The following is a 19,711-nucleotide window of genomic DNA, read 5'->3' as shown; positions in this document are numbered from 1 at the left end:
TGTAATACGCCGAGGATGGTGTTTCCCATTCTTTGGAAACTTGTTTGTGGGAAGTGGTAATCCTATATAATTAATACACAGTGAGAATCTCTCTCTCTCTCTCTCTCTCTCTCTCTATCTATCTCTCTCTCTCTCTCACCTCTACCACTGGGCTACCACTATTACTAAAAAGTTGATAAGTAAAATATCTAAAACGTTTATAGTGGTGCACTGGCGCAATGAAAGACGATAAACATTTCTAAATGATAGTAGGATGGTATTTGTAGAGAGTTACTGAATGATAGAAGGCAAGCCTTTCTTGTAAAGGAATAAGGTAGAAGTGTAAAATTTGTGTCTGTGATGTTTTACAACAATATAGTGGTTAATTAATGGTCATATTTACAACGTCCGACATTTCGTTGCTTTCACAAAACACATTATTTCATTACGGCACGCTACGGGCGGTCAGATGCAAATTAAATTTATTCACTTCGTATCAGTATTCGTTTACGGTACCGATATTATAGAATCACTTTACAACCTTTTGTATTTCTGTTATACTATTTATTTACATATTATCTTTGTTTCATAATTACTACTAGTTCTATATTTGAATCAGTGGATAATATATGTTTAATAAATACTCTTATATGAAAAAAACAAAAGAACTTTTCACCAATCAGAGATTGCCAGTAACAATAATTATTATAATTTAATAAACAGATAGCCAGTGAGGTTTAGGCCTTAAGGTTTGAGATGGCCTTAAGGTTATAGAGTGGAGACCACGGATAAATATAGAGGAGGTTATGTTTAATAGTGGACATCATTCGGTTAAAATGATAACTAAAAATTTGTATTGAAAATGTTTTCTCGTAAAATAATTATACGAAGAACTGAAGTGAGATAAGAAATACACGCCCCTCTTTTCTTCTGCCATTACAGTGTTGTGTTGTCAAGGATTTTTAATAAGAATCAACTTGCGCTATCGCTAGCTGTTGTTAACATTAATTACACCTTTGAATGGAACACTATTGTTTTCCGTCAATATATGACTTCAGTAACGTTGTTTTATTCTATCTACTTCATCAAGTATGTACTATTAATAATCCTTCTAATCGGACCTTACTTACCCAATACTACCTAGACAGTCTTCAATAAAATTTTATAACACTACTTTTGACACGCGATATCTTTTAAATTTGTCATTACACCATAAGGTACTTTTTTACTTTATTTTAAACAAATTTTTATTCGTTATAACTTGATTTAATAAGAGAAAATTGAAAAAAAAAAGACTTGAAATTTATTAATGTAAATAATTGAGTAAAATAATTGTAATGGATGGTTTGTTGGCCAAGAATGTATTCCAGCGTTTTTTTTTATAAAGACCACAACTTCCGGATGTGGGTAACGCATTGTAAATTTGATATCTCTTATAGTGAAACAACGTGATATATGTCTGTATTTAAATTAAATTTTTAAAAATGAAAACGGTGATTTCCAGGTTGGCGGCAGCGCAGGAGGCGGCGGGCGCGCAGGCTCGCGCGGCGCCAGCTGATACCATGGGCGGCGCGCACCAGCCCGCTACTCCAGGGCCCAGCTCGCTCTTTATATTCTCCGACGAAAACCCTATTCGGAGGTAAGTGAAATGACATGTACTGCAGCATTTGTATACATCGGCCGCAGATAACTAGATAACTTCGACAAACTACTGGTTATAAAGAAAGTCTCTACTTTCTCACTCTCTAGTACCCACGTGAACGATCACCTATCTGCTAGTCTGATCAAGTTGAATCATCAACTGGGCAGTTCGGGGAGCAGTAGCAATAGAAAGCTACTGCTCCGAGGAAAGCTGATTCCGTAACAGCGTTTCAAGAGGGACACGATCTTTAGAAATGAAACGACTGCTGTGAATAAGATTTGCAATTGGAAATATATAACAACAATTATTCCCATAAACTTGATATAAACGTTAGTTTTGTAAATTAAAGTTCACTATTATACAAAAAACTATCTAGTTTTTTGTATAATAGTAAGATAAAGCCAATAATTTGTTGTAAATTGTATAATAGTAAGATTAAAGCCAATGTAATCCATAGTTCGTTATACAGAAATAATTACATCATGTCTAAATTAAAATTACATCGTGGATTGTGACAACTTTCTGCAAATACGGAAAGTGGGTCATTGAAAGTCGCAGGAAAAAAAGTTCGCACGCTGTAAATAAATATTATTTTATTTTGAACAAAATGATGAAAAGCTCGCTTGTGGCGTTGTGGCCCGACGATAGTTTAAGCGACCATCAAAGTCAAGTAAGGTTCCGCGAGCCAACAATTGTTGTCCGCTTTAGTAGCATTTATTCTCGAGCCACTTCGAGCTTCGAAAGGCACGTTAATCTATTGGAAGTAAAAATCTATTGGAGCCGTTGAAGAGGCTCAAGTACTACGGTTTGCCTCTAGGTTTTGGCCTTTTATTGAAATTACTGTTGAATTTGTTCATTGCGTACATTCATTTATTCATATTATAATCCTATCATTTACAGTGATCACGCAAGTGTTAAATCTTGAAAAGAATGCTAATAGAGCAAATTTGATAGAATGTAACTTAAAATAACAAAGGTTCCAAACTTATCCTAGTCTGAAAAGAGCACACATCAAATGGGTCTTTTTGTAGACATTTACCCGATATCATTAATACAATAGTAGAAAAATTAATTCCCCGAACTTTATCACTTAAAATATTCATAGTACAAATACCGGGTCCATCACGATGTAGGGAATAAGATACGATGCTCAGTCTTCGTGTAATGGATTGGCCATCTCCACCGACTACAGTCATCTTACTAAATTTAAATTTAATCCTACCGTTTCTTTAAAATCACATTTAGAGTATTCGTCTTACTAACTTGGTATTTCCACAAGTGTATAATAGGTGTATTATCAATTAATATTGTGTAGTCACAATTACCCTTTTAACCCTTTTAATATTTCCAAATAGTCATAACAAAAGTTCTTCACACACGTAGTAGTTCTTTTATCAAAATCTAAATGAGACACACCACACGGTGAAAGATCTAATATATTTAAAAAAAACTGCTATATTAAACCATAATATTGTCGTATGTTATACGTATTTTATTTCAAATTCTATAACAAGGTGAGTTCACTATGTTATTTCACGTAAATCAAAACGATCTCCATAAAAATATTATTTGCAAAAAGGTTTCACGTTTCATAAAAAAATATAAATTTAAAATGTAAAATCTAAGACATTAATATATATGTACGTAATATACAGCGACTATATTTAAATTAGGTTACATCCATAGTAACCTAGACGGCATCTCAAGGCCCGCTTCGTCATTAAGTGCATCAGCCTCTTGTGCCGGTGGCTCGGTCTCAGTGCGAAATGGGCCGTGTAATAGAAGCTAATGCGATAATAGCACGCTATAATATTAAGTTGACAATGCACCTTCTAACTGCATCATGCGGGTGTTCTGTTAGCTTCAATTGTGTTATAGTGCTATAATAAAAGCTTTAAATTACGTTTTCGCGTTTTAAGGATTTTATCTTGATTATCAACAGATAGAAGTAAATAGTAAACGTACATAGTTTTTTATCCTTAGATAATAAGTATATTATATGTGTATTTATTACTCGTTTTCATAATTTAAATAACTGTGTCAATCAATTTCGTTAATAATTAACAAATCCTTCATGGGTCTGAATCTACGCATATATAAAAAATTCCAAATGATATTTTTTATGTTCCATTTTTTTTTTATTATATAAATCTTATTATAACATTTCAAAGTGTATGTTTGATCTTAATGTATGAAATTTTTTGTTAACTCATTTGCATGATTGTATATATTACAATGTATACGTCAAACATTATTAAGTTTTATTTAAAAATAGCAACTTTTGAATTTATGGTCGTTAATTCTCTACAAATCAGCACTATGAGCCGGTGGTAGCTTACTCGTAATATATTTAGTAGTATGTTGAAAAAATAAACGATTCAAAAGTGCATGTAAATGTTAGATAACTTAAACGGAGAAATTTTGAATTGAAATTTGTTTATCAATAAATCACTCTATTTCTTAAATAAAAATATTTATTATAAAACATATAATTAAAATAAAATAAACCTATTTTTCAGGTATACAAAGTTCATCATCGAGTGGCCGCCCTTCGAGTACGCGGTGCTGCTTACCATCATCGCCAACTGCGTGGTGCTGGCGCTGGAGGAGCATTTGCCCAACGGCGATAAGACCATCTTAGCACAGAATCTGGTACATTTAACAAATAAAAAATTTCTATTACTAATAATTATCACGAATGTCCATTTTTTTAATAAAAACCAAGATAAAGGTATCCCTTTTAATCATCAGATACGAGTATTATTCATCAATCTATACCTAATCAATATACTTATTCTCATCATGATGTCCCTGGAACCATAAGATTGGTATTTGGTAGAAATAAACCTTTTGAAGAATAAAATTATGAACTTACTTAGAACGAGTTTTACAATATTCCGCCCCAAGAGCAGATGATAGTGCATTCGTTTAAAAAAGCATAATATTTATAGTAGTATTCGTATAAAAAAAATATGTTTAAACATAGCTCAAAGATATATAGAGCTATACGTAAAAAAAATTGTCCCGATTTTTTTGACGTGTTGAGGTTATTTTATTTTATTTAAATACGCGAAGCTAGGAATAGCTAGTTACTTCTATACAGATTGATTTTTAATAAACTAACACAAGGTAACTTGTTTTGTTTGATCAGTGGAACAAAATGTAAATCCTTGTAAGACCTTTATTATTTTAAATTCGTTTTTAAGATCAAAGCATTCATATGAGCAGTAAAAGTACTTTTTTTTTCAATACTGACAATGTTTTAAGTTAACAATTGTTTTTTGTAGCCATATGTGTAAACAGCACATATGGCTACAAAAATCGTTAAAAATAATAATCTAATTTACATGGAAACTTAACGTTTGTTTTTTGAAGCTTCAAAACGCTGTCTATATAATTATTTGGCTTACTACACACTCAATTGATTTTAAATGTGTGAATAAACCAAATTAGAGGTACGATTATAAGAAATATTTATTGTAATGCTCATTGAAAAGCCGTTGTCATTATCGGGAATTCCTTTTTATCAATTGAATCTAAACAATCGCAATTTAAAGATTTTTAATGATGGTGCTTGGAATAAAATATGTTTTGCATATATGCACCTTGACTACATTTCTTGATATATTATAGTTTATGATACTCTGGGGTATTTCTTAAGCCGTAGACTAAGATGCCTATTCATTTTGTATTACTAAGCCAACTCCTTTTTATTTTATATTATTTATTCTTGAGTTTCTACAACACAAACAGGTCAGTGTAGAAATCTAAATAGTTGTTTATTATGAAAAACATACGTAAAAATTTATTTTTTTTGTCTGTAATTTTTGCAAAACAATTGTCAGTATCGTTAATTATTATCATCTTTTTAGCCGCAGGTAGTCCACTGTTGGACATAAGCCTCCCCCATTTTTTTGTAAGATAACTAGTTGGAAGCGGCATGCATCTATTTACATATTACATAAACGTGTTTACTACAAAAGCAAGATATTGAAACAATCACAATACGCAATACCCAGGCAAAAAGAAGTGGACAGACGACCTTGTTATGGTCGCGAGATGTCGACGGATACAGGTCGCTTCTCAATGTCTCTGTAATAATTTATGGGAAAGGGCTATGTCCAGAAATAAATACCCTACGCCTAAAACGGTGATGATAATATTTTTAACTGATACAATCTTTTCGAAGCCCCATATATATGTCATAAAAAATGTAAATTACCTAGTTTTAATATTACAAATAACCTTAAGAATTAAGTAAAGATAAAAAGTTTTTAGTAGCACACTTTATTAAATATTAATTTTGTTTGTTACAGGAAAAGACAGAGGCGTACTTTTTAGGAATATTTTGTGTAGAAGCCTCGTTAAAAATATTAGCCTTAGGTTTTGTTTTACACAGGGGATCGTACCTTAGAAACGTTTGGAACATAATGGATTTTTTCGTTGTAGTAACTGGGTAAGTGATCTTTATAGTATATACATTGTCTACATCAAAAGTTCAGTCGATGTTAATCACTCATAAAATTCATAAATTCGGAATTTATTTAACTGTTTAAAAGGACCCAATGAACACTAAAACAGGTCTATCTTTAAAGGCCTGGTGATTGGCAAAATAATTTACAGACATTGGAATATTAAATACATATATTCGAATTGCTTAGATAGGGAAGAGGTCAATTCTGTAATGATTGAAACATTCGATGAAAAAAAATAGGTCGATGACGATATTCGCCGAATACAACGTCGACGTTGACCTGCGGATGCTGCGCTCGTTCAGAGTGCTGCGGCCTCTGAAGCTCGTCTCGCGGATACCAAGTAATTCACAGTAATTGGCGAAAGTTCACATAATAACTACCTTTATATTGTATAGAACATTCTCGCTAGACATTTTCGATCTTCGAACTTTTTGACGTAGAGGAACTATGTCTCTAGATTTGATAATAGTTTTTTTTTTCTTTTGATTCTTAGTGAGAATGTAGCATCGGTTTCTTGCAATTTATGAAAAAATTCGTTTACACTTAGAGATGTGTGATTTGAACGATTTTAATGGACAATGTTTAATGTACGTAATTTGGATTTCGGCTATTTTACGTGTTGCATAATAGTTAAGACTTGCTATTGTTTTATTGTGTATTGTGTAGGTATATCAAATAAAGGCTAAATGTAAGAATTTAGTTAAAACAATTATAATATAGGTGTGAATAACCATGGCGCATTTAGATTAAAATTCTTTTGATTTAACATGTGAATAATATCGTATTATTAGACACGATACCTAGACAGTAGAGAATAAGCTAGTGTGACCATAAACTGTAAATTTGTTAACAAAAGGGTTGTGTTTGTTAGATGAAAATTTACTTCTTACACTGCAAGCATATGCAAGAATCAACTCAGTTGTTATAGTATTGGATATTGTAATGTCAAGCACAATTCTTGGTAGTAAGTTTTATATAAGCTAGCTGCTAGTGCAGGCTATAGTATCGAGTGATGTGTGTTTGGCAGTATCATCACGCAGCTGCCGGTCGCGCCCGACGTCGACTTCAGGACCTTGCGTGCCATTAGGGTGCTGAGGCCCCTTAAATTAGTATCGGGCGTTCCTAGTGAGTTCTAGAACATTATTAGTTTAGTTTTCGAGGCCTTACCCATTTGCTGTTGTGTAAAATCCATATTAACATGTTTCTTGTTTACTTTTAACCTTCACGTTTAACATTTCTTTTAAAACGTATAAACATCTTTAACACATTCCACACCTGCACCATATTTTATTTAATTGGGTTTTTAATCATGAATGTTATCCAATTCTCAAGCTATGTTATCATGGAAGTTATACGGCAGCATTATATCAGTGTTCGACCTGCACGTTATTTCTCATCTTTGACTTGTCGATGTCTTACTATTTTCATTGTCATTTGTTTTTGCCTTTAGATTTTTATCTATTCACCTTATAGAATGATTATGATTATTGTGCTTTGTATCATTAAATATATTCTTTATAAAATCATCACTAACAAGGATATAATGAAATTTTTATACATCTCAGTATATCATCCACAACATTTCGTCTAATCTTCGCAAAATTTCATTTCTTATTAAATGAGTCATTTTTGGGATTGCATCCTCTGAAGATATTATATTACATGTTATTTTCCTATATCTAGGTCTGCAAGTTGTATTGAAGTCCATCATCAAGGCGATGGCTCCATTGCTACAGATCGGCCTCTTGGTGCTTTTTGCAATCGTTATATTCGCCATCATTGGCCTCGAATTTTATTCAGGGGCACTGCATAAGACTTGTTATAGTTTAGAAGATATTAGTAAGTACTTTTTTCGGAAAATATTTTTTATTTCATATGTTTCACAATTTCGAACATGCTTACCTATTTAAAAATTAAGAAGTGTTTTTAAAATGCAGTTAGTATAATTTTTAAATAACTTACAGAAATTTTAAATCTTATATTTATAACTTTAATGAATATCGATAGCTATATTATTTAATTTTTTAATAGATGAAATAGTGAATGAAGGTGAGAATCCAACGCCGTGTAATGCCGACAACGAAACAGTAGCACCTCCAGGTGCGAACGTGTGTGCGTCTGATAAAAGCACGTGCTTGGAGAAGTGGGAAGGGCCAAACCGGGGCATCACGTCGTTTGATAACATCGGTTTCGCTATGCTCACTGTCTTCCAATGCATCACAATGGAGGGCTGGACATCCATCCTTTATTGGGTAAGCTAAGAGATATATCGAATGAAATATTACGTTTCTCTTTTGTTTTGTCAGCCTTTCAGGGAGTGGGATATTGTATATTAAAGGCCAAGATCCTAGTACTACGGTGGAAGATTGAATTAAAATTAATACACCTCAACCTGTTACGTAGTATTTAATGTTATAAGTTAGATTCCAAAATCTAGTCCTACTGCTGGGATACCTTATGGAAAGATCGGACCTCAAACCACCGCGTGGACTCTGTGCTTGCTGTTAAATATTCATGTTCCTATATATCTCGGTTTACATACTATTTACTTAAAATATAATATATGTTTTAACGTAAACTTAGTTAGTTGTTTTGTATGGCAATGTATATATTATAATTGGTTCAAGATTATCGTATTAATGGATGCAATAATTATGCCCGAGTCTCGCTATTTTATAGCCAAGGTCATTCTAAATTCAAAATGGTTTTTCTAACGTTTTCATTCTAAATATTAAAATGGCGCTACACCGAAGACGTCAAAAATTTCTTCGAGGAGGTTGCTACGATATTTAATTTCAATATAAAAGTTTGGTTATATATACAAAGGGTAACTAATACCTGCAGCAAACACACATACACATATTTTTCTCAATTTCTTTTAAGTAAAAATGAAATTTAAAAATAATTATTTTATCCGATGTTTTCTTTTAATTTCAGACAAATGATGCGTTAGGTAGTATGTTCAACTGGATTTACTTTGTGCCTCTCATAGTATTGGGTTCATTCTTCATGCTCAACTTAGTACTCGGTGTTCTTAGCGGGTGAGTTATTTAATTTTTAAATATTTTAAAACATTACAGAACTTTCATTTTATACTGTTAATTTTTGGTTTAACTAATATTATTGCTGAGTGTAAATTTTGAATTCAAATACAGCGAATTCTCTAACGAAAGAACCCGAGTTGAGAGACGTGCTCAATTCCAGAAGGAAAGAGCTCGCCAGATGTTTAATCAAGATTTCACTGCTTATATTAATTGGATTACCGAAGCAGGTCGGCAAAAAGTTGACTGCAGTTATATAAAAATTAAGCTATTGTCACAAATTTCATATATAGCATTGTGTGAAAATTATCATAAATAGCGTTTTTTTCATAGTCTATGATCCTAGGCAGAGCAGGTAGTATTTGCTAGATTATTCAACAAAGATACCCTTGTTGTAATTCCTCTAGAGCTGCTATTTCATTGACGTACTATATTTTTTCTATTTTGTCAGATAAGGCAAGCAACCTTAATAATGTAAATATAATATTTTTTAATAGATAAAATTTAATGATATGGTAAAATTTTACAACATTTATAATTACTTCGTTTTGAAAGCTAAATTATGTAATTTGCTAGAAGAGCAACGTTTTTATATTGGAAACAATATGTAGCTGCTAGATTTTATATGCGCTATTTTGCAGTGAATTCGCTAAAGAAAGAGAGAAAGTAGAAAATAGACAAGAATTTCTTAAGTTAAGAAGACAGCAGCAATTAGAGAGAGAACTCAATGGTTATGTTGAGTGGATTTGTAAAGCAGGTAAGAAATTAAAAAGTTTTGGTCCTAGTTTTAGACACGATATTTTTATTGAACATTAAAATCTATTGTTAATTTACAGAGGAAGTAATATTAGCAGAAGAAAGAACTACAGAAGAAGAAAAGATGCACATAATAGAAGGTAAACAATTACAATACAAATAATTTGAATGTCATCAGATTTAATACATCTATATATGAATTGAGCAATAACGAATAACCTTACTTATTGTCATATTTTTCTCTGTCACTCCTCATATATTTTATTAGTACTAAGTGCAGGGTAAGCCTTCCCATGAGGAGCCAACCATGTTATGTTGTCAGAAAACACTGAATGCAATGTGCTTCTAACCAGTCCTATCGAAAATCTTTAGGGTGGACTCATGTTCAGCAGTGGAAGTCTCATGGCCGTCCTGAAATGATGATAATGGCGGAATACCATGATAAAAGAGTTGGAGTTGGAGAGTATGAAGTTTAGGAGGCGCAGGGGGCGAGCTTAAACTTTTCGAGGGTTTTATTTATGTTACATAGTAATATAATTTTTTTCGAATCCACAGCTAGAAGAAGAGCAGCGGCAAAAAAGAAGTTAAAAAATCTCGGTAAAAGTAAAAGCACAGATACAGAAGAAGAGGAACAAGACGAAGACTGTGGTGATGATGGTCAGTATATCGTACTTAAATTATTCACTCAATTGTATTGCTCGGTGTGTTGTGTGTCAGAGTTAACCATTCCTCTCTTTTTATCATTTATTTACGTTATATCCACTATAAACAGTTTGCTTCAATTGGTACATTCATTTAATTAACCTTTAGTTAAATATAGATTTCGAAATTATTAAAAGTTATAAGTAAAAATCGATGTATATTTACATTAAAAAAGTAGTATCATAAAGTCCATTAAAAGTAATGTTTTAGAATGTTGCATGACTCATTGTATCTATTGAATCTTTAAACTGTTTCTTGTTCATTTCATTCCATACGGTGATGTATTTGTGTGTTGGTTGTTTACAGTTCCAAAGAAAAAGCAAGGTATGGGATCAAACGTGATGCTGGTAGAATATTCCTTTTCATTTTTTAAGTAGACGATATAGTTTAGTTGTAGTTGTAGGCATAGTGATCCCTTTATACCAGCTGAATTAACATTAGCTGTAATCATCCTCTTCCTTCCTCTTCAGATTTTCTTAACTAACGAATTTCTACTTTCTACTTCATTAAATTGTTTAGATACGTAAGTCCAAAGCTTTAGTTACGTAAATTTATCACTATCATTCAAAAAGTTACCATAAAACGTAACTCTTAGTGATACACTAATAAAATTTAAATACCAACAATATCCCTCAAATATTCTTTCGGTTATAAAAACCGTTGTGTTTTGCAAACATCTTATAAGTTTGAAGTCATCATCAAAATTGACAATACACTAGCATAACTAGAGTAGATTAAATAATAAACAGGATATGTTTACAACACAATGTACGGTGCCGTAAAAAAGAAGTTGTAAATATTACAATGTGGTATATACACATATTAGTGCAACGTAAGATGTATTCTATTCTATATCTAACAAGTATGTTTAAAACAGGGTTTCTGAAAAGCAAAACCCGTTCAGCTGGCAAATGTGCCGACTTTTGGCGAGCTGAGAAGAGGTTTCGTTTTTGGATCAGACACACCGTAAAAACACAATGGTTCTATTGGTTCGTCATCATATTGGTACTGTTCAACACCATATGTGTCGCAGTTGAACACTACGGGCAACCACCGTGGTTAACTTCCTTTTTATGTAAGTGTTACATAATTTATCGATGACATGTTTTTAATTTGAAATCTAATTATTCAATTTGTCTTTTACAGACTTTGCCGAATTTGTGTTTCTCGGACTATTTATGATGGAAATGTGGATAAAAGTATATGCATTAGGTCCACGTATATATTTTGAGTCATCATTCAATCGTTTCGACTGTGTCGTTATATCCGGCTCTATTTTTGAAGTAGTATGGTCAGAGGTTAAAGGTGGTTCTTTTGGCCTCTCTGTTCTTAGAGCGTTAAGATTGTTAAGGATATTCAAGGTAAAATATTTTCGAAATATTGATATGAAAAAATCTAAAAGAAATACTGACTTTAAATTTTTAATTTTCAGGTTACAAAATACTGGTCGTCGCTGCGGAATCTTGTGATATCACTCCTAAACTCTATGAGATCTATTATTTCGTTGCTGTTTCTTCTGTTCTTATTTATTCTCATCTTCGCTCTTCTCGGTATGCAGTTATTCGGAGGTCAATTCAACTTCGAAGATGGCACACCGCCGACCAATTTCAATACTTTTCCGATTGCCTTACTTACTGTATTCCAGGTATGGAGTTGATAACATTTTTATTAAAACGAAAAGTAAAACTTTGTAATAATAAGACAATGACGCTGACATTTATTTTTTAGATTTTAACAGGTGAAGATTGGAACGAAGTAATGTATTACGGAATCCAATCTCAGGGTGGTATACAGAAAGGCATGATTTATTCTCTTTACTTTGTCATTCTTGTACTGTTTGGAAACTACACATTGCTAAACGTGTTTCTTGCCATCGCTGTCGACAATTTGGCTAATGCACAGGTGAAGTATTAACAACGAATTTTATTACATGATGTACAGATTGTCAAAATATATAAAATCATGACAAATCGAAAATTGGATTGATTTTTGTTGTATTGATGTAAATGCTAATTGTATATGGACGCGGCTTCTCGCATACATGTTGCTGTTCTGTATTTCCAGGAGTTAACCGCAGCCGAAGAGGAACAGGTCGAAGAGGATAAGGAAAAACAATTACAAGTAAGTTTCAGCTTTTAACTGTGCGTCATGATAATCGTCGGTTGTGCTTATACGATTTTCCGCAAAAGTTACGGTTGTTGTATGAACAAAACTATTCGATTGTATACAAATGAAGCCAAAATTGTTTTTCATACGACAACCTCTGTTTCGGCTAATTAGGAATTGGAGAAAGAGATGGGGGCATTACATGCGGTAGATGGAACTCCACCTCGGATAGACTTAAGTCCTACATCAGCGGCAAGTAGGAAGGTAAAAGCTGTTGGTGATGGTGCTCAGCTATGCTTAACCGTATTGGGACATTATAAAATATTGTTGATTTGTTATTAAAACGCTTCTTGGTTCCTTGACTCAAAAAGTTCGTCAATTTTTGCCATTTTAGGGTAATTACTGTACCTAAGTTAATATTCCTATTTAAATTATCTAAACTCTTGCAATAAAATTATACTCTCATATATTTCTCAACAATATTTTAGATGTTATCTAAGAAAAGCAATTCAGTGTCGCTTATGTGAGTCTACAGTTAATAGACAATAATGTGTACTTTAACAAAACTTATGTAACTTGGTTTATAGTAAATATATAAATGTTTTATCACTTTAATTTTGTTATTGTTTTGGGATAGCGATATTTAATCATGATATAGCTTAAAGGTGCGCTATTATGTACATAACTTGTTATTTCATTATAAATGTAATGCATGATTATAAGTCGATAAATTCATTTGTTGATTAATTTTTATAAAAGCAATCATTTTCTGGTTTATTTTAAATAGTTTAACAAGAAATTGGCTTATGCTTAACCTAATGATCTGTAAGCTATAAAAGAAATAATATATACTAACAACAATTGCATTAACAATATTTAACCAGAAGTTAAACATTTCATTACAGCTTTTAAAGGCTATTTTAAATAACACCAACGTGTAACATTTTTCAGAATAAAAAGAAAGAAGAGGCCAAAAAGGAAGAGGAAGAGATACCAGATGGACCAAAACCAATGCTGCCATATTCGTCAATGTTTATTTTGTCACCCACCAATCCGTAAGTTTCCTTTGCTACTAATTATTGGTATAATAAAAAAAGACATTTTTTCATTTCTGTTTTTGTCTTTCACAGAATTAGGCGAGGCGCACACTGGGTTGTAAATTTAAGATATTTTGATGTTTTTATCATGTTAGTTATATGTATGAGTTCAATGGCTTTAGCGGCAGAAGATCCAGTAGTTGAAGAAAGTGAAAGGTGAGTTATATATTTCACCATCACTCATGTGTATGTGCATGGAAGTATAATGTTTACAAAGTTAACCTATGATTTTTATTAGTCCAGTAATCTTAATAACCACGGTGAGCACACACTTTATAAACAGAAAAGAGCATAGCGGACCGGGCAAACTAGTATGTAAACTGTTTAGTGAAATTTGTATTGTTATTCTATCATTGACAGAGTAATCCTCAAATGCTTATGTCAACAGTTGTCTTTATATTCATTGTGGAGACGTATCTTTCATAAAACTGCTCTGACTTTTCCTAAATGTATCATAAACCTTCCAGTGCACTTTGGCACTACATTTAATGAAATAAATAAATATATTAATGAATAGGAAATTTTCCACGAAGTAGTGCTAAACTGGGACTACACCACCCGTTTTCCAAATTTATACATTTTACAATCAACTCAATGAAGAAATATTCGAGTTGGACATTTATGGAGACTTTTCGTTAATTAGTAACTTTTTTCTATAAAATTAAAGTTTTATATTTATATTATCTATAACTTAACACAGTTTATTATCGTTTTATTTTATTATTATTTAGAGATCCGTTTAATTACTTGTATGTTTAATTCATTTATTACATTTTAAATATAAGCTGCCATAGTCATGGCCAGGGCTCTGAGCGGAGACAATATGCAAGCAGATCGAAATCTAAAACTAACGTAAACGTTTAAGATGCCTTGCTATCGGCGTACCTATTTAAAATAAATAAATATTTATGCTATTATCTAAAAAATATAATGTAACTTTATTTTCTATTTCTAATGTTATAGGAATAAAATCTTGAACTACTTTGACTATGCATTCACGGGGGTGTTCACTGTGGAGATGCTGTTGAAGATTGTCGACCTCGGCATACTGTTCCATCCGGGCGCGTACTTACGCGACTTGTGGAATATCATGGATGCGGCCGTCGTCATCTGCGCACTTGTCAGCTTCGGTTTTGAAATTGGGTTCGTTCAAACCTCTTATTCTAATAGTTTTGTCTAATTACCAATATTTTGGCAAAATAAAATATCGTACTGTAGACATCGTTTAAACTTTTGATTAACTAAAAATGCCGGATCTGTTGTTTATTAATCGACCAATTTCATGTAAAACTTTGTCTTATCTCACATCATCCTAATTCAATTATCTTTTCATTTGTAAGACGTCCATTACTAGACAAAGGCCTCTCTCAGAGATTTTCAACAAGATCATTTGTCAACCTTATGAGTGAACGCCTTACGCTATGTTCGCCGATCTATGGCCTACACTCCAGAAAAGGATCCTGTGTCCTTCTGCGTACTATATGACCTGACCACTGCAACTTCAAATTTTCGTTCGTTTACAAATCTCATTATTCCTGTATTTGATCAGGTAGAGTATTCAATATGAGTAAAAGATAAAAAAAATCTTCACTGATAATGATTACGGTTTATACAAAAATGAAAAGCTAAACAATGAGTTACAAAAACGAATATTATATTCAAATAAACTCTTTTTCTTATTACAGAGGTGTCAAAAAAGGGGCAGGACAGAATCTGTCAACAATAAAGTCGTTAAGAGTGTTGAGAGTGCTTAGACCGTTAAAGACTATAAAACGTGTTCCAAAATTAAAAGCAGTGTTTGACTGTGTTGTGAACTCTTTGAAAAATGTCATTAACATTCTCATTGTGTATATATTGTTTCAATTCATATTCGCTGTAATAGCAGTTCAACTTTTTAATGGTAAATTTTTTAACTGCAACGATATAAGTAAGAATACTCTTCAAGACTGCCAGTGAGTACATTTTACAATTATTATACTACCCTGCATTTTTATGTTTTTAACAGATAAATAACCAGCCAACCTTGTTCCTTATGGTAATGTATGGAAATATTCCACTGTATGTATTTAAGATTCTATAATTTAGTAAACGTTCGTGTTATGTTAGGAAACTAACGACCTATTGGTTTTCATGAATAGGAAAGTTATTTCATATATTACTACCAACAACTTTGCTTATGCATCTACTTGTAAAGCTATTTATGTCAAAATTTGTTACCACAGAGGATCGTATTTCGTCTACGAGGCGAACAGTTTACTTCCGCGTGTGGTTAAACGGAAGTGGGATACGCAAGCCTTTCATTACGACAACGTGGCAACTGCAATGCTGACCCTGTTTGCAGTACAGACTGGGGAAGGATGGCCACAGTTAGTATCGAAAACTTTATTTCATTATTTACACAAAAATATCTTCAAATTTTAGTTTAAATTAATTATTTGTTTTCGCGTATTGTTATTTACCCAATGCCATAAAAATACTGTTTGGGAGTGGTGATAAGTGATTGCATATAGATATGATGGGTGATTCGGTTCTTCTTTTGAACGAATCTAAAGAAAAATTAAAAATCATTGCCAAACACTAAACACAAAACTAGAAAAAGTTTTGAGTAGTTTTTCCCTTTATTATTGTACTTTTGGAAGTTCTTATCGAGAGAGAAAAACGAAAAATTACGAGAAAAAAAATTAAAAAAAAAGCTGTTCAAAATAATTATAACCAGACGTGATCCGACGTAGCAAAAAAGGGATGTTTGGATATAATCAGACAGAAAATATCCTTAATCCAAAAGGGATAAAATTAAAAAAGTGAACAATTATTATAGTGTGATAACCAGAAAATTTAATTTTTGTAACGAAAGGTTCTTTATTAAGAAAACCTTATAAATAAAGTGATCACCTTGAAATACATTTTATATTACGACCGTTGGATAAGCTAATTGTAAATAAAATTAACAGTGAAAAATAATTAATCGAGTGCTTTGTGGTTTTAAAAGTCCGACTGTTTTATAATGAATCGTATGTATGGCCCAACCAGATGCATCGCATGTATATATGATAATACCCTTCCTTTTATAAATTACCCTGTAACTTTAGTTTTTCGAAATGATTTAATTTAATATATGAATATTTTTACAGAGTGTTGCAAAACTCAATGGCTGCAACGTATGAAGACAGGGGACCCATACAAAATTTTCGTATAGAAATGTCCATATTTTATATTGTTTACTTTGTGGTGTTTCCGTTCTTCTTCGTCAACATATTCGTAGCTCTTATTATTATCACATTTCAAGAGCAGGGTGAAGCTGAGTTGCAAGATGGTGAAATCGATAAAAACCAGGTTAGTATTTCTAATACGTGTTTATGTATGTCTTATACCAGCCCATTATAACTTTGCCCACATATGTTTAATTTGTTTACAGAAGTCTTGTATCGATTTTACGATCGAGGCCCGTCCTCTCGAGAGGTATATGCCAAGTAAACGAGGAAGTTTTAAGTACAAAGTGTGGAGAATAGTTGTCTCTACGCCTTTCGAGTACTTCATCATGACACTCATCGTCCTTAATACATTATTACTTATGATGAAGGTACGTATAAGATATTTAAGAAGATCATATCCATAATATACGACGAATACATAATTTATATGTCCACAAAACATGACATTATTACGATGAAGCACAAACACTATGTGTTGTCAGTATGGTAACAGATAAATTTGTGGCACGCAGTAAATTGTCCTTTTTACATATATGAAAAGGAAAAGTATGTCGAAATCACAGTGCACATATATTTCATGTTAGACTAGTATCAAAATTTGTGTTGTACGACAACTTGCACTCTCCCTTACTAGAGAGTTAAGTTAATTACTTTTATAAAGTAAAGAAAAATCTCTAGCTTGGGCGATACATGTAAAATGTTTTGTAAGTAGAATAGAAATATGCGTTGTCTCAATTAAGTGTTATTAATTACTCGTGTAATTTTTCAAAAAAGGAAACGGTCAATTAAATTTTAATTGACAAGCGCTAGTACTGCCTATAGTTCTCATTATAACATTACACACAACCACATATCCACATACACACACGGACAGTATACAGCGAGCTTCATATATCGGCAACACACACTGCAATGGAATGCGCCGTGTTCAAAAATCTGACCGAGCCTATCCCTTCATTGTACGCCAGGATTGTTTATTTTTATTTATTTTTAATTTCGGTGTTTTGTTTCGTGAACCTATTGTGACTCCTTGCTTGCTGTGACTTATGTATGTATCTATAAATGCACGTTAAGCTTAAATTTACGTACGTCCATGGCACAGGGAATAACACCTATCTATATTGTTGTTTGTGCCTGTCAATGCACATTGTCTCCGGGTTCCGTTTGGCCGCGGCATGCGCGCCATTTATGTTGTTGGTGTTGCATGATGTTTTTTCAAAACTTTACAGTCATCGGTGTAACGTATATGCATGATTGTAGTAAAGTGAAGGAGCCATTATACTATTTGAGGAACTTGTGCCGCTTATTACGAAATCGTTAAGAAAATAATAAAGAACTCGAAATATATATATCTAGGATCGCCATACTTAAAAATCGCTTATTTAGTTCATTTCAGTTGTAGCAGGACATATATATTTTTTATTTTATGCATGTAATTTAAATTATTATAAGTTTCATTTTTATGTTGTAGATTTTTTTATTTTTATCTAATTTCATTTTGGATTAAAAAATATAAATTTTGTTTAATGACGATGCACGTATAGCGTCAATACTACATCAATACAATAACAACATGCCTCTCTTAGTTTTCTCCCTGTTTTTAAGTTGTACCCTACATGTCTATTACATTTTCATACTTCACAATCTAACTTTATTCTAATTTCAAATCATGTTTTCGTTATTCGATTATCAAGTAAAATGAATTTATTTTTATTGGGCTTTTCCTACACGTGATCACAAAATGGCAGTACTATAATCAAAATGACCTCTACTCGGATATCCTCAAGTATTCGAATATGGGGTTTACTGGAATGTTTTCCGTGGAAACGGTGTTGAAAATCATCGCTTATGGTGTCAAAGTAAGTACACAAGCGTTGTTTGACTGACTCAAACATTATTTATTGAATAAATCGCAGATATTTACAATAAAAAACTGATACAAATGTACACTTTCTGTTGACATCGTGACGTTGTATATAATGTGACCGTATGGAATTATTTTTGTTCATGTAAAAGTATTTTCTTCCGACCATCCTCTACTGGTTTCTCTCTACGTATATCTTATACATTGAAATATTATCAGCGCATTACGTATAACGCATGGCCTATCTAATGCATGCTCCTTTGAAACACAAGATACATTTAACAAATGCTTTAATAACTAACATTGTAATTCAAGGCTACGTTCAGACTATCGTGAAACCGGTCAAAGTAATAAGGTAAGTGATCAATGTTTTTTTAATAATGTATCACAACTATTGGGAAATGTAAATGTATATATACTGTGGGTTTCGCTTTTAATATTTGCTATATTTCGGAAACGACACATGTGTTTGTTATAACCCTACGAGCATGTTTGTATTCCGGCTCTGCATGAAGCACGTGCACTAGCCATAAACTAACCACAACACAATTTGAAGATTGGCTCAAATATCGATCCAAACCAAAAACACACACATACACACAAAACCGTTACATGATGATTGTGTGACAAATGTTTTAGTTATTTTATATATAGCAGGTAGTAGTATGAAATATTTTATAATCAGCATAAAAGCTAAATGCTAAATCGAATAACCGTTATGACATTTTCATGATACAAGGACTCTAGCATATAGCTTTAATTTTGACTTATAAAAGTCTAAAAAATTTGGTCTTCATTTGTGGTAGTTTCACGAGGCTCCACCAGTACTCATGGACA

The 19,711-nt window shown here is 32.4% G+C and overlaps 1 protein-coding gene across 1 annotated transcript in view; it reads left to right on the top strand.

The window, feature by feature from the left end:
- cac (cacophony) overlaps nt 1-19,711 on the top strand; it is an 81,475-nt gene that overhangs the window by 43,157 nt on the left and 18,607 nt on the right. The window contains 24 exon segments of the mRNA XM_068772232.1: nt 1,484-1,618; nt 4,141-4,273; nt 5,938-6,077; nt 7,124-7,221; nt 7,780-7,935; nt 8,128-8,348; nt 9,034-9,137; nt 9,779-9,894; nt 9,974-10,033; nt 10,449-10,550; nt 11,473-11,670; nt 11,742-11,956; nt 12,028-12,240; nt 12,324-12,497; nt 12,660-12,716; nt 12,876-12,965; nt 13,653-13,756; nt 13,832-13,954; nt 14,762-14,941; nt 15,484-15,750; nt 16,021-16,164; nt 16,930-17,131; nt 17,214-17,378; nt 18,759-18,869. Coding sequence (XP_068628333.1) covers nt 1,542-1,618; nt 4,141-4,273; nt 5,938-6,077; nt 7,124-7,221; nt 7,780-7,935; nt 8,128-8,348; nt 9,034-9,137; nt 9,779-9,894; nt 9,974-10,033; nt 10,449-10,550; nt 11,473-11,670; nt 11,742-11,956; nt 12,028-12,240; nt 12,324-12,497; nt 12,660-12,716; nt 12,876-12,965; nt 13,653-13,756; nt 13,832-13,954; nt 14,762-14,941; nt 15,484-15,750; nt 16,021-16,164; nt 16,930-17,131; nt 17,214-17,378; nt 18,759-18,869 — 3,450 coding nt within the window. The 5' untranslated portion in view covers nt 1,484-1,541.

This window comes from Battus philenor, unplaced genomic scaffold, assembly GCF_028537555.1.
Source record: "Battus philenor isolate CCGP_79_NKW_IND1 unplaced genomic scaffold, ilBatPhil1.0.hap1 SCAF_5, whole genome shotgun sequence".
Lineage (NCBI taxonomy): Eukaryota > Metazoa > Arthropoda > Insecta > Lepidoptera > Papilionidae > Battus > Battus philenor.
This window is presented reverse-complemented; position numbering and strand designations above follow the sequence as displayed.